This window comes from Neopsephotus bourkii, unplaced genomic scaffold (genome assembly GCF_033783945.1).
Source record: "Neopsephotus bourkii isolate Nb327-2 ecotype Australia unplaced genomic scaffold, CSIRO-AGI_Nbou_v1 NB_1574, whole genome shotgun sequence".
NCBI lineage: Eukaryota > Metazoa > Chordata > Aves > Psittaciformes > Psittacidae > Neopsephotus > Neopsephotus bourkii.
Genome location: NW_026902050.1, coordinates 2,679,095 through 2,693,123, shown reverse-complemented (window position 1 = coordinate 2,693,123; position 14,029 = coordinate 2,679,095). Strand labels below are relative to the sequence as shown.

The 14,029-nt window shown below is 40.8% G+C and overlaps 1 protein-coding gene across 5 annotated transcripts in view; it reads left to right on the top strand.

Annotated features, from left to right (window-relative positions):
- TM4SF1 (transmembrane 4 L six family member 1) overlaps window positions 1-14,029 on the top strand; it is a 46,477-nt gene that overhangs the window by 14,335 nt on the left and 18,113 nt on the right. For 2 of the 5 annotated variants that reach the window (XM_061371507.1, XM_061371506.1), the window contains exons 1-2: window positions 5,528-5,695; window positions 5,884-5,983. The exons of 2 other annotated variants lie outside the window; for them this stretch is intronic. In XM_061371507.1, the coding sequence (XP_061227491.1) occupies window positions 5,694-5,695; window positions 5,884-5,983 (102 nt within the window). In that variant the 5' untranslated portion in view covers window positions 5,528-5,693. Of the gene's footprint in view, window positions 1-5,527; window positions 5,696-5,728; window positions 5,825-5,883; window positions 5,984-14,029 lie in introns of those variants that run through there. One more of the 5 variants, XM_061371505.1, reaches the window with a different exon arrangement.

The following is a 14,029-nucleotide window of genomic DNA, read 5'->3' as shown; positions in this document are numbered from 1 at the left end:
AACTAAAGCCTTTGCCTGGAGCTACTGCCCTCAGTGTCACCTGACTTGTCAGTGCTGGCTGGAGATTGTTTCTGTCTTTACTGGGATGCAAACATCAAGTGGTGGGTGCGTGATCTTAAGGGAAGGTAGGTTCCACAGATAAGGCCTGGGCGTTCTTATCCTTTGCTAGATAGCAGTGCAAAAACCTTCTGTGAATTCATTAACTCATTCATGTAGAAATAAACTGTGGCCCGAGTGGCCCCAAACATGAAACAGGTATAATGCTGAAGATTTCTGTGGAGTTGCTTTGCTTTTACCCTGGAAAAGAATGCCCGTCTGTCTTTCTCATGTTTCTTTATAGACATGGAGTACATGAGAGCAAGGGAGTACTAGCTCTTAATTTCTGTTACTTGTTTGTATTGCTGCTAACAACATTCCCTGTATGCTAACTCTTCAACACCATGCGGGCTCCTGTGGTAATGAGGAGATGTGAGCTACACATCGGTTGAACTGAGTATCTCTCTCCAGTTGCATCCCTGCTGCCTGGCTTCATATCCTCAATTTGTGTCGTCCAGCTGCATTGTTCACATGCTTCACAGAAATGACACAGTTGTGGCCCACTGGCTTTTTGGTTCTCCCACCCATCTTTCTGTAAGGGATGTGTCTGACTTAAAATTATCTTAGCTCTAAAATCCCTTATGTGGAAATGGTTCATGTGTGGCAGAGGAAAATAATGGACCCTGCTTTGCAGGAAATAATATTAATCTTATACTATTGATACTTGGAATATCTGGATGGTATAGGTAACTTCAGTTTTACTTCCAGATCACCTGTGCGAAATTACAGATCATAAATTGGTGATTGTGTAGGGAGGCAGACAGACGAGAGACAGGAAGGCTGTCTTCTCTGTGGAACTGGATAATTCCTGTCTCACATTTTAGATCAAATTTGGAAGACTGTTACAATTTTGAATTTGATCAAATTTAAGAACTGCGAAGGACTGCATCTTCCAAGATGTATGTCTCATGTACTTAGATGTGATTCTGTACAGCTTTTTATTGACAATAGGAATGCTGTTAGGTACTGCATTTATTTTAATCCATCTGGTGTGAGACTGGGATGCTTAATGCCTCATATCTCACTCATAACTGCAAACATGCTTCCAGCTGGTTAGTCCATCTCCTATGCTGATTTTACTGGGAGCGTTTGTTAAGACTGGGGTCAGAGTCCATGTTGACACTTCATTTCCTCTTCAGTTATTTATCTATCCTCTGCTTGAATTCTGTTCAAAAGAGAGATTTTCATGACTGAAGAGTATTTTTATTTCCATGCTGAGCTCTGATGATAGCAAGAATCAAGAAGTTCTAAAGGAAGCAGCAAGTTGGGATTTTAGCTTTCTGGTGTCTAGAGCTCTCAATTGTGACTTTTGGGTTGGGTTGGTTGATGTTTTGTGTTGGTTTGGGTTTTTTTTCTGCTCCTCCCCCCCCCCAATGAATCAAGCTTATCGGTTTTAGTTATATGTTAAGGGTCTAGTTACATACCCTGCATGTATCTGTGGTTCCCACTGACTTCTGTGGGAAGCCATGCTGGAAAAGTGAATGCAGAATTGAGTAATCTTACCAAAATATTTCTTAATCCACAATTAAGACAGTGCATTATTTTGTCCAGCGTGTCTCAAATTGCTGGTGGCTTGACCTTGCAGTCTTTGTGTTTCTTGTGGCCAGCATGAGGCTCCATAGATTTTTGGAGTGCTCGTCCTTGTGGGCAATATGTGATTACATGTTAGCGGCCTTACCTGCAGTGGATTTATTACCTGTCCACTCTGTTGTAGTGGAGAGCAAAATCTGCTCAGTTTGCCTTTCCACTGTTGGAATTGTTCATTGATTAACAAATAAATTAAAAAATGAGACAGCTCATGCAATAGTAAGTCTAGTTTCTCACCAGTTCTGTGAAAGTTTGTATTCTTTTTATGAACCAGTTGAAAATGTATAAAACATCGGCTGTTTTGTGAATTGTATGCTGTTTGTTGACAGCCCTGTGCTATCCAAAGAGAAGCCCATGGAGGCAAGGACATGACATGCTATTTCTGTTATAAGACTATTTACTACTGTTTGTTTGGATTTATTTTTTTTTTAGCTTGAATTTCTTTGCTAGAGTTTTGGGGGGAGGACAGGACAGCCCCTAACACCTTCTTCCAACCTCTTTGCCCCTTCAGTTCTTCCTTTGCTTTGCAGCTTTGAGAAGCTTACCCTGTGCCTGTTTTCAGAGCATCCACACGAGAGGTGGTGCATTTTTCATACTCCTCTCTCACCCTCCACCAAATTACCTTGTAATCATGAAATTTACATTAGGTACAGCAGCAAATTGGTTGATCTGTAAATAAACATCCAGATGGTCTGAACTGGTTTGTATTACATAGTGTTTGTGGCTGGTAATTATTGATTTGTTGTTACCAAGTTTGCCAGGGCAGGAGTGGAATTATACCACATCTACTTCAAATGATCCTTGACACTGAAAATCTTGCCTATGGGTATGGTCTGTCCCTCCTTATAGCATAGTTCTTGTCATTGTCATTATGTGATAGCTGTTTAGGCAGGGCTTTGTTGCTGAATTATTACTAAGCAAAAGGATATTCTTGCTATTCCTTCATTTAGTTATACCTGTTTTTCTTGCAGAGAAAGTTTTCCCAGCCTAAGAAACAAGCTGGTTACTCTCTCTTTGAAAGCCCATGTGTTTTCAGGTATAGTGTACTAGTATCCTGCCGAGAGCAGAGTTGGAATTTTTAAACTATTTCACAGATGTATCCTTTATTATACTCTATGCTTTAAAGTTTATTTCCTGAGATTTGACATGGACCATTTCTTTTTGTCGACATAGTTATTGAAAACATTCAAGATATATTTTTAGGGAAGAATTTGACAGTCTAGATTTCAGAAGTTAAAACAAATTTTAAACTTACTTTCTAAATGAGTTATTTTTGTTTCAAAACAAGCAAGAAAAATCTTCATTTTTTTTCAGGAATAAGTTACATTCAATTTTATAGATGGACACAAATTGTGAATCCCTTTTCACCACTTCAGTTTGAGCTCTGTCATGAAGTATAAAAAGTGGTACAAAACTGTGCTGATGCAGTTCTCACTAAAGCATGGAATATACAAGAAGTGGAGAGCAGCTGTATTTTTCTTATTGTGTCATTGAAATGATAGCAACTACATTTAATGAGAGGAGAAATGGTTTTATCATAAATAGGTTAATTAATGGAAGTTTTGCAGCAGCCTCTGTGAAATTGGTTTTATTTCCATGGCAACTCTTTCTGCTTCCTGGATAACTTCATTTCAGTAAATGTAAGACTGAAATGGGTGGAAGATAGGCTTTTCTGTATAGTAATAAATGGGTAACTACAATAATTTTCCATATCACGAGCAGATAAATATAGACACTTAACCTTGTTGTGTAGAGAATGTAATGGTACAGGTTGCTGAGAACCAAATGTCAGCAGAAATAAATAGGTAATTGAGAGTGAGAGCCTATTGATAGTGCTAGTTCATCCATGCTAAAAGCACATACAGGATCTCAGCTGTAGGAAACATAATGCATTGCCTTTTGGGGGTTGTTTTTTTCTCATTGCTGTGAAATTTTACTGTGTTTACCAGTTTAACTAGACCTAGATAATTGTTAATCTAGTCTACAAAAACCCGCTTCTGCTTCAAATTTGAAGTTGGCTATCATGCAATTAGAAGGCTCAGAGAGAAGTTTATCAGGACACCATTTATTTCAGAGATAGATCACGTATGGGTTTAGGGTTTTGTTTTGTTTTTCCAAAGGGCATGAAAGTAATCCAGTTTGAATGCAAAAGAGGATTGTTTCATAAAACTGTAAGAACTGCAAGCTCATGGATAGTTACAGAACTTTTTTTTTTTCTTAAACAGCAAAATTAAATTCTGATATTTTTCACATCTTCCCTCTCAAAACTATAATCTGACATCTTACAATAATTTATGTGCTTAGACTTGGTTTGTTAAACTTATTTTTTGTAAATGGTTAAAACTCTGGTCGTTGACTCACCTTGAGTAGATTAGTTATCGCTTGTGTTAATATTTAATGGTATGGTACCAGGCTGTACCCTGTTACTTTCAGAACACTCCCATATTGTTTTGAGAGATAATGCATCTCCTGCCTTAATACCAGGTATCTGACTGTGTGGCCTCAGAGACCTGGTGCTTCTTTGTGTAAAAGCTGTGATGGATCCTAGCACTGCAAACATTAAGGTTCTGAGAGTGATTAGAAATGTTAGAAATAAACTAGATCAGGGGGAAAATATTTAAATTAGAAATCATTCTAGTTTGTTATCTTAATCTCATTGTGAAAAATATGCTGACCTTCTTGAAGCTGGCCTGAGGTCAAGGGACTGTAGCAGCCCTTAGATTTAGTATTCAACAAGCTGTCTTCTTCCTACATCTCCTTCTGCCATGAGTGCCTGAGATCAGCTGTGCCTCTGAGATGGGATGCTTTCTGCTGTGCTTCCCACCCCTGGTCACTGCTCTGCATCACCTGTCATTTCCCTGGTAATCACCAATGTCCATGCTTGCTCTACACACCATAATCTTCCTGTGAGCAAGGGATACTGATAAGAGCATTATTTAAGAAGGCACCTCTGTGCTGCAGAAGCAGGGATCTGAAAAAAACCACCACAGTAATTTATGGACTCTTATCCTCTTTGGCAGTTAGCTGAGCTTCTTCGATTTCTCTCCCTTCTCCCTTTGTTGTGCTTTTAATACTTCACCAAGAGGACAGAAAATGCTTTTCCTGTCAAAAGCCGCTGTGACTGCTTCCTTCTGTTGTCACTCGGTGCTAGTCTCCAGCGCTGACATTTCCATGGCCTGGGCAGCACAGCTCAGATCCCTCACTGTGGCTGGGAGTGCACTTGGCAGCCCGCTTGTGTCCACCTGGACTTCCATCACCATGGAGAGGAGGAGGCATGGCAGTGGCTTGTTGACAGCAATGCTAATTTGTCTGTGGAGAGGATCAAGGGACTGACCTGGCTGAAGACCAGTTGTTTGCTGTTTTTTAATTTCCACCACTGGGCTAGTTTTCATCCACGTTAGTCCAAGGAAGGCCTCACAGTATTAGGGAAGAAGCAGGAATATATAGATGCAAGTAGTGAACAGGACTGAATCTCCAGTGGCAATTTGCTGCTAAATCAGTTTAAGTCAACTGTTAAATTGTACCTTTAGACTGTGAAGGTAAATGTCATGGTATTTGGTCTCTTCATGCAGTACAATCATATTGTGACTTAATAACAGTAAAGTTTTATGGATGGCTGTTTTTGTTAAGATAACTTTTTCCAATCGTATTCACTTAGTCTCTGTGAGTTTAGGATAAAACAAGGCAATGCTGGCTGCATTTTGTTCCACACAGGAGGTCTGAATCTGGCCTGATTAACAAGATGCTTTGTTAGGTTGTTGTTGCTGACCTTGGTGGAATTTAGGTCCTTTAAAATGAGAGTGAGTAAGAGCTAGGTGGAGTTTGAGCTAGGGAGAGTGAGTAAGAGTTAAGGAGTTTGCTGTTGGCCTGTGTGTGGCTGGGGACTGTAGTGGTGTGCTGAAGTGCTTTTGCTTATACGTGAAAACCCTGGGCACATTTATTGTAAATTATTCCCACTACTATTGTGGAAGGTGGGAGAAAAACCCAGTGTTTGTGCCGATGTTGGAAATATGTAAGTTGTGGTGTTCTCAAGATGTTCTTCCTGTCCCTCTGCTGTTCTGAATGTCCCTGTATGCTGTTCCTGTGTGCCTGGAGTAAAAATCCATGAGCAGGCCTCTTTGCCTGCCCTCTTGCTCAGCAGGTAGGCAATCACAGAGCAAGTAAGGCCAAGGAAGGCTTTTTCCTTTGTTCTTGCCAAAGGAATAGCAGTGCGTGGCTGGCTACCCTGGAAGCATGTTTCCCCAAAATGCTGTCTGATGTTCCCTTCCCTAGGAAGGGACAGCCTCAAGCCATGGTTCAGGTGGGTCATACTTCAGCTTGTAGTCAGGGTTGCTCATGGTTAAAATAGGTATCTGCATTGGGTTTAACAAAATTTGCATGAGATGTGAGTTAGTAGTAGGATAGTGATTTGGAAATAGGTAAAAATCTGCAGTGGGGTTTCCACCCTTGGTTTGCTTATTGTAGAGTTATCTTTTTGTTACAATGCTTTTTGAGGTATCTGTTTTTCCTTTTGGCCTACTGGCAGTCTGGAGGTGATTTTAGGAAGTGAGAATGGCCTTAAATATGTTGTACTAAGGATTTCTTTTAATATTTTCACATTCAATGTATGTGAATTGATTTTACTGGTGTATGTTTATTAACTTGTTAGTAGCAAATCGTTGTATCATTTAAAGCAGCTGGGAATAACTGTTTTCAAATGTAACCCATTATCTTGCTCTTTGTTGGGAAGGGATTAAAATTTTTTTTAAATGGTGAATATATTTCAAGACCTCAGTAAACCTTATAGGTTGTTTGTAGCAAAGTAGGTTCTTTAGATCATCACCAGTATGTCTCATAATACCATACCAGGTTGTGCCTCATTGAGCTCACAGGGGTTTCTTCTCAGCTCCTCTGACTGTCATTACTATATGACCTTGTGCAAGTGCTTCAGCTGCTGTCACACCCTCGCCTTTTTGAGCAGAAGTATTGTATATTCTTGCAACGTAATTATCTATAACTCAAAGCTGCCTGATCACCTACATGAAGTCCTATCTTAATACAATCAACAGAATGTTCAAGGCTGAGAGGGACTATCAGGTGTTACCTAGTCCAACCCCCTGCTCAGGCAGGGTAACCTAGAACACATCACTCAGGATTGCGTTCAGATGGCTCTTGAATATCTCCAGGGAAGGAGACTCCCCAGCCTCTCTGGGCAAACCTATTCCAGTGCTCAGTCACTGTCCCAGGAAAGAAGTTCTTCTTCATGTTCAGGTGGAACTTCCTGTGTTTCAGTTTATGCCTGTTGCTTCTTGTCCCATCGTCTGGCACCACCAAGAAGTCTTGACACCCTCCCTTCACAGGATCTTTAATGAGGTCTTTATAGCTAGCTTCATCTTTGTATTCTGCTGTTTCTGCTGGCTTACCAAACTCTTTAACTGGAGTATAAGCCATTTTGTATGTGCATGTGTGTGGGATAAAATTGTCATTTCTCTAGAATTCAAGAGCAGAAGGAGCTCTGGTTAAGATCTCCTCTGGTTGCAAACCTGTTTCATCTGCTCACAAGCTCAGAACCATGCAGATTTGCACTTTGACTTTGTCAAAACTACTGCATTTTAATGTCATGATTTTCTTAGGTATTTATCTGTCTTTAAATGGAAGTCACTGATTTTTACAGTGTTTTAATAAAACCTTCCACTTCATAAAATGCTTTCATTCCTTCTTTGTAACTGGCTACTATTTAATGCTGTCAAACTTGGATTTCTAAAACTAGCCACCTATAATTTCTATTTGGGCAACAGAGTAAGTGACCTAAATTTCAAGGTGCTGAATATCCCAGTACTCTAATTGAAATCTTTGGGGCTTAGTATGGGAACTGCAACCAATTTTCAGTATGAACAGCAGTTGAAGTAGTTGCATGTTTTTCAAGAAACACTTATAGCCCTTATGAAGAAATCTTTCTCTCATCCCCACTACCTCTGCAGTTAGTTATGTTGGTATCTTCTTGGTACTTAGACTGGCTCTGTGTTCCTTCGGTGATCCTGTGCAGTCACTATGTTATGCTGTTCACACAAGAACATTGTTTCCTTCTGAAAATACTGCTGTTTTCAGCTGATGGTAAAAAGCCACCTTCACCTTCCTCAAAGTTAAGGGAGAAGCTGCAAGCAGCTCATTTAGCAAGCCTACAGCTCTTCAGGATAAGCTCAAGTGATGACTTTCTGTTTGAAGCTGTAACTTGCCAGATGACGTGGCGTACCTGCAGTGACTTTTGTATTGTGGAGGCCACAAAATTCAGCTGAGGGGTTCATGTGGTTGTTCAGCCTTGTTATGCTGAAAGCAGTCACTGGACGTGCGCTGAAGTTTTGTTTATAGGGTACTGATAGATGTCTTCAGAACTGTTGTTAGTCTGTAAAAAGTAAAAAGTATGGGAGATTTGAGACAAAGACTTTTTAAAAAAGTGATCTCTATTGACTCAACTGTCCCAATCATGATCCCTGATAACATGCGTTTCTGTCATGTACTTGTCAATTGTTACAATGTAATAACAATATGGAAAACAAGCAAACAAAACCAAAACAAACTCACAAACAGAAACACCCCAACAAAAGAAGACAATACAATGTTTAGTTGTGCATAATGTTCCGGGGCATATGATACAAAGGATTTGGTCCCAGGTTTTTTCAGCTGACGTGCTTCTACTCAGAATGCATAGATATGATCATATGTATACATATACCTCTATTATGCATAAAAAAGCAAAATTACCTTTTTAATTTCTTGCTGATTAGATATTTCAGCTTTGCCTAATTATACTTCCTAGCATTCCTCATGCTTCTGAAAACTTGTGTAGTTTTGTTTTATACTGAAGCTATATAACATCATATTTGGGTTGCAGAATGCATGAGAAAAAGGAAGGTTTGTATTCTTGCCATAGGAAAAGTTACTACTTGCTTTGTCTCAGCCAGTAGGTCAGCATACTCTGCACACTCACCTGTTAGGCGCACTCTCCTGCAATGCCATAATGCTTCTTACTCCCAAGAGCAAGCATTCCTCGTAATCCAGAGCTCACAGGAAAAAGTTATTAGTCATTCATTGAGTGGCACACCCATTGCCTGTTGAGAAATATTTTTAGAAAGAAACAGAAGTCCACAGCATGGCTCACAGAGACGGTTTTGAAATACCTGGCTGCGTGCACACCCGTGCCCCTAGCCTTTACCTGAGGAAACTTTAAGTTACATTAGTGTGAGTTGTGTCCAAGTTGAGCAACACAGGACAGACTCTTAGGACTCATGGGCTACCTGTCGGGCTAGCGAATTTCCTATTTTCAAAGCAGGAAAATCCATGTACTGAGTAATACCGAAACCAAAACATCCAGATACATAGTTTCTTTGGAAGTAGACATAAAACTTTACAAGATTTTTATAGACTTAACAAGATAATTTGGTTTAGCTCAGTGTTAAAGGAGGTATTTGCTTTAATGCTCAGTAGGTGTGTGTGGCATCTGAAACATTGAATACATTTGTATATGTGCTCTGTAGAGCCAGAGTGTGTCTTGCCAGGATGACGTATGCTGAAAGAGGAATGGGAAGTGCTTGATCTGTCTTGACATGGTCAATGGCTAGGCCTCCAAAGGTGCCTCAGAACTGGCACTGACTTCCAACAGGTTTTGGGATAGCTGCGCTGGAGCCAGTGCTGCCTTGCAGCAGAGGAAAGGAAATTCCTCCCATAGGGATGGATTTTGCAATAGCAGGTGTCTGTAAGCCGACTGATATTGTTGGCCAGGAGGAGGAGTGTGTAGTGCCTTGTTCCTGTCAAAAGAAAGAGGGAATTTTTGAGGTTGTGGCAAATCCATGTGCAGAATCATTTTTAAAAGTGGAACAAGCATTACTGCTTTTAGAGCAGAGCCATAGAAATTGGGGTGTTCAGTTCTTGAGAGCAGATCATTAAAATGCCTTTCCAATGAGGAAAGTCACAAGCCTTCCTCAGCCTGAGGACATTTTAAATCACATCTCTTACTCAGCATGGAACTCCTTATCAGTAGGCTGGTCTTGCTGGGAGTGCCACTGCCTTGGCTTACGTGCAACCTTGAGTAACTAGAGGGTTCAAGAAACACAAGGCTGCAGCAAAGCAGCATGTATTGCATGGACCTGTATCCTTGCCAATGGAACTATGGTACCAGTTGTCTGATAAAGCAGAAGTTTACGTGCATCCATATTTCGCAGGATTTAGAAAGCATCTTAGTTTACTGATATTCTCTTATGAGCAAGTAGACTTGCGGTCTAGGCTTTTATTCTTTGCAGGCGGTTTACAGATCCTGTGCTGAAGGTAAAAGAGGGGTTTTCATGATTTTTGTGTTTCTCACAAACCATTTTGACTGGAACACCTCTGCTGCAGACAGGTTCTGAGCTTTTTCAGCTATGGAGAATACTAGGCAAAAATAAAGGCTACAGTATGACCGTGATTGCACCAAGTAACCTTCAAATGCATTAAGAAAAACGCCTATCTGTAACTGATCTGTAGTTGAAGTCTGTTTTGTGAAGGCTCAAGATTTCTTCCCATGTAGCAATAATGAGAATATTAGCACTTTCTCACACTGGATTGGACAGCAGATTGGACTGCTGCTGCAGAATACTGCTAACTTATGCTTGTTTCTTGGAGAAGTGGGGGAAGCCACTACCTTGCTGTCAGAAGTTCATGTGTTTGTGTTATGAAGAAATAGTTTCGCTCTATGCTGGCTTCAATATAAATTTCTAATAATGATCTTTCTGTTGTTGTTTAAAGAAGGGGGGGGTTGGGGAATCTTTTTTTCTCCCTGTGGTATGTGAATGTTTGGGAAATACCTCCAAGTGGAGAGGGAATCACAGGTTTGACCCAAACCATTTTGGAGAATTCTAGTGTTTAAGGTGTGGCTTTTACATCCAGCAAAATATCTGGGAGGCGTGTGTTTGTTTTTCAAGTCTGGCCAATTCGGAAAGTATGATTCAGAACCAGAAGAATGAATCGGTGAAGTAAAGTAGAAATCTGCAACCATCTGCAGTTCAAAGAAAGTCTTTGTTGGAGCCTGGTCTAGTAAACTCTACAGTAGTTTTCTACTACTAAATAAAATGGGGGTTTATTTGTGAGAGGTTCTTAGTATGAAATTGTTTTTATTTCAATTTTATGCTGAAAATACCGTGTTTTGCAGGCTACAATATAAACTTCAAAGAAAATCTTCAGAAGGGGTAATGGGTTTAAACTCAAAGGGGAAGTTGAGGTTAGATGTAAGGAAGAAATTTTTTATTGTGAGGCTGGTGAGGCACTGGAACAGGTTGCCCACGGAAGCTGGGAATTCTCTATCCCTGACAGTGTTCAAGATCAGGTTGGACAGAGCTGTGGGTGACATGGTCTAGTGTGAGGTGTCCCCTCCCATTGTAGGGGGGGGTTGGAACTTGATGATCTTAAGGTCCTTTCCAACTAACCATTCTATGGTTTAACTGGTCTTTAATAACAACCTTACACCACTTCAGAATTCCTCATTGCTAACTACAGTGCTGTGAACAATATGATTAAAATAGTAATTTTAATAAGTTACTTGAATAATGTCTGGACACAGTGCTCTTTATTATGCAGCAGTACTGGATATTTTCAAATGTGTGGCAAATCTAATGCAGTTGTACTTTTGTTGCTGATTTCAGTCGTGGGTCACAATACAGCTGAGTCTCTACGTGGACTGACTGAGGCCATGTAATTCGGCTGCACTGCTGCTTTCCCAGTGTGTGCTGACCCCAACAAAGCTCTGGTACCTAGTTTGTTTTTTATAATCTTAGTCCATTTATGCTGTTGTACTACTTAAAAAATGAAAGGCAGCAGCAAAGGAGCAAATAACAATTGATAACTTCCAGTAAAGACTTACTAGAAACAATTAGTTTGCAGGTTTTAAAATATAGCAATGAAAGAGGTGTACTGATGTCTTAAAGCATTTTGTTTAAAATTGGGTTAAGAAGTTCAATTTCAAAAGTTACTCCTCAATGACTACATGATATTTTCCTCTTGCCTAAGAAAAATGCTAAAAATTTTGCTTGGACAGTCAGGGAATAAAAGAGGAAAATTTACCTGAAACTGTAAGTCTTGGTCCACATGACAGGAGAACCATACAGACATTATGTTATTAAGTTATTAAGTCTTTGTATGTCTGCAGGTGTCTGTGCCTCATGACAACTGGCTTCTTCAGTACTAATTTCTGTCATTCGGAAGCAGTAAATAGTTGAGGAGTATCCTTCCCATAGGTCCTTTTATTCCCCTCTGCCTAACTTCAGTCAAAGATGACTGCAGCTCTCCTAAGAGTTCTGCTGCTTGCTGTGACACATGTTCAGGCCCCAGATTTGTGCCCCTAACTGAGAGTTCAGTGTGGCAGGAACTGCATCTACGTGTATGGAGCAGAAAGTGGAAGGTGAACACAGAACAGGTGAATGAAGCAGCAATAAACCTTTCCAAACACACTCCACGTGGCTCTGCTTCTCTACCAGCCAGCACGGTTCTTTCTGTTTAATGATTTTGTTTCATTAGTGTGTTTGCAGGGCAGAAATTAAATATTGGAAGTTGATGGCATTTGCACTTCAGTCAAATTCAGTAAGACCTGTGCTTAGCAAGATCTTGTAGCTAGGAGTCATCTTCTTGTTTTGTACAATGCCAGCCTTACTGAAGGAAAATGAAGAAAGTCCTATAAGCACAGCTGTTACTTATGTACAGGTAAAAATTCCCATGTGTGTAAGTACCAGGCTGTGTTAGTCTGGTTTTGTGTACTTTAGATACGTGTATTTACTTTAATTTATTGGCAGGATTGTGTTTGAACTTAACCAACTATTAAGGTTGAAATGCCTTATTGATATAGGCATTACGTAGCTATAAGAGGACTTTGGCTCCATCCAGTACTTTGTCTTTCATATGATAACATCTGTCATTTACAGCGTCCATCTGAAACTTGGTGTGCCACATTTATTTCAGATTATGGTTTGTACTACCAATTTGGAATTGCTCTCCTACTTTTTTTTTTTTTCCAAGTTCTGTACCAGTATGTGGAGTCTGGACTAATCCAGCCCTTTGCTTTAATAAAGCAAGCTCCCAGAGGGATGGGGAGGAGAATCGAAAGAATGCAACTCCCACGGGCTGAGATAAGAACAGTCTAGTAACCAGTGTACAACACAAATCACCACCACTAGCAACAATGATAAGAAATAATAGCAAGGGAAAAGAGTACAATACCACACGCCGAACAACGAGTATGACCCAGCAGACCCCCTGTCCTTCTGGGTAACTCCCAGTTCCTCCCTGGGCATGACGTGCTGTGGTATGGGATACCACTCTGGTCAGTTTGGGTCAGGTGTCCTGTCTCTGCTTCCTCCCGGCTTCCCCTCCTCCCTGGCAGAGCATGAGGCTCACAAAGTCCTTGGCCAAACCAAAACATCATTTTTATCAGCTTTGTTCCCAGCCCGAAAGTCAAAACACAGCACTGCACCAGCTACCAAGAAGGAGAAAAATGACTGCTGCTGCTAAACCCAGGACATTATCCACCCCTTATTCCATACCATTCATGTCATGCTCAGATCCCACATTTTCAATATACCATCACCTGATCTCAGTGCACTTCTATCTTAGTGCATGGACTAGTCCCTATAAAGCTGCTGAGTCCATCTGGTCCATGATGTCAGGCTCCATCTCTTGTAACAGTCTTTCAGAACAGGAGAGGCTGCGTGCAGTATTGGGTCATTGCCTGCTGATGCTGATCGTTCCCTTACTGTAGAACTTGTCTGGTTCTGTCAAAGTTCATTCTCTGTTGGGGTGATGGTTGAAGGGAAGTCAGGGCTAGTCGCTGGTGGCCTGAAGACATCTGGTTAATGGGCTATTAAAGTATTACACAGCAGGCAACAACATACAATTAAGTTCATTGGCTGCTTTCCCCTAAAATTAAATCCCCTTTAGGTATATGACTTCCCCATCATCCCGCATTACCCACCAAGTGTATCCAGGTCCCTGAGCAAAAGCAATCCCACGAGTGGGTTTGCCTTTACTTGAAGCAGGAATAACCCAGACTGTCTTCCCCAGCAAATTCTTCATATGCACCACAGGAACTTTGTCCTCCTCTACAATATGTAAAAGTTCTGATTGGGCTGGGCCAGCCCTGTTGGCAGATCCTCTGGTGTTAACCAACCAGGTGGCCTTTGGTAAGTGTGTATCCCAGTGCTTGAAAGTTCCCCCACCCATTGCTCTCAGTGTGGTTTTTAACAGCCTATTGTACCTTTCGATTTTCCCAGAGGCTGGTGCATGGTAGGGGATGTGATATACCCACTCAATGCCATGCTCTTTGGCCCAAGTGTCTATAGGGTTATTCCGG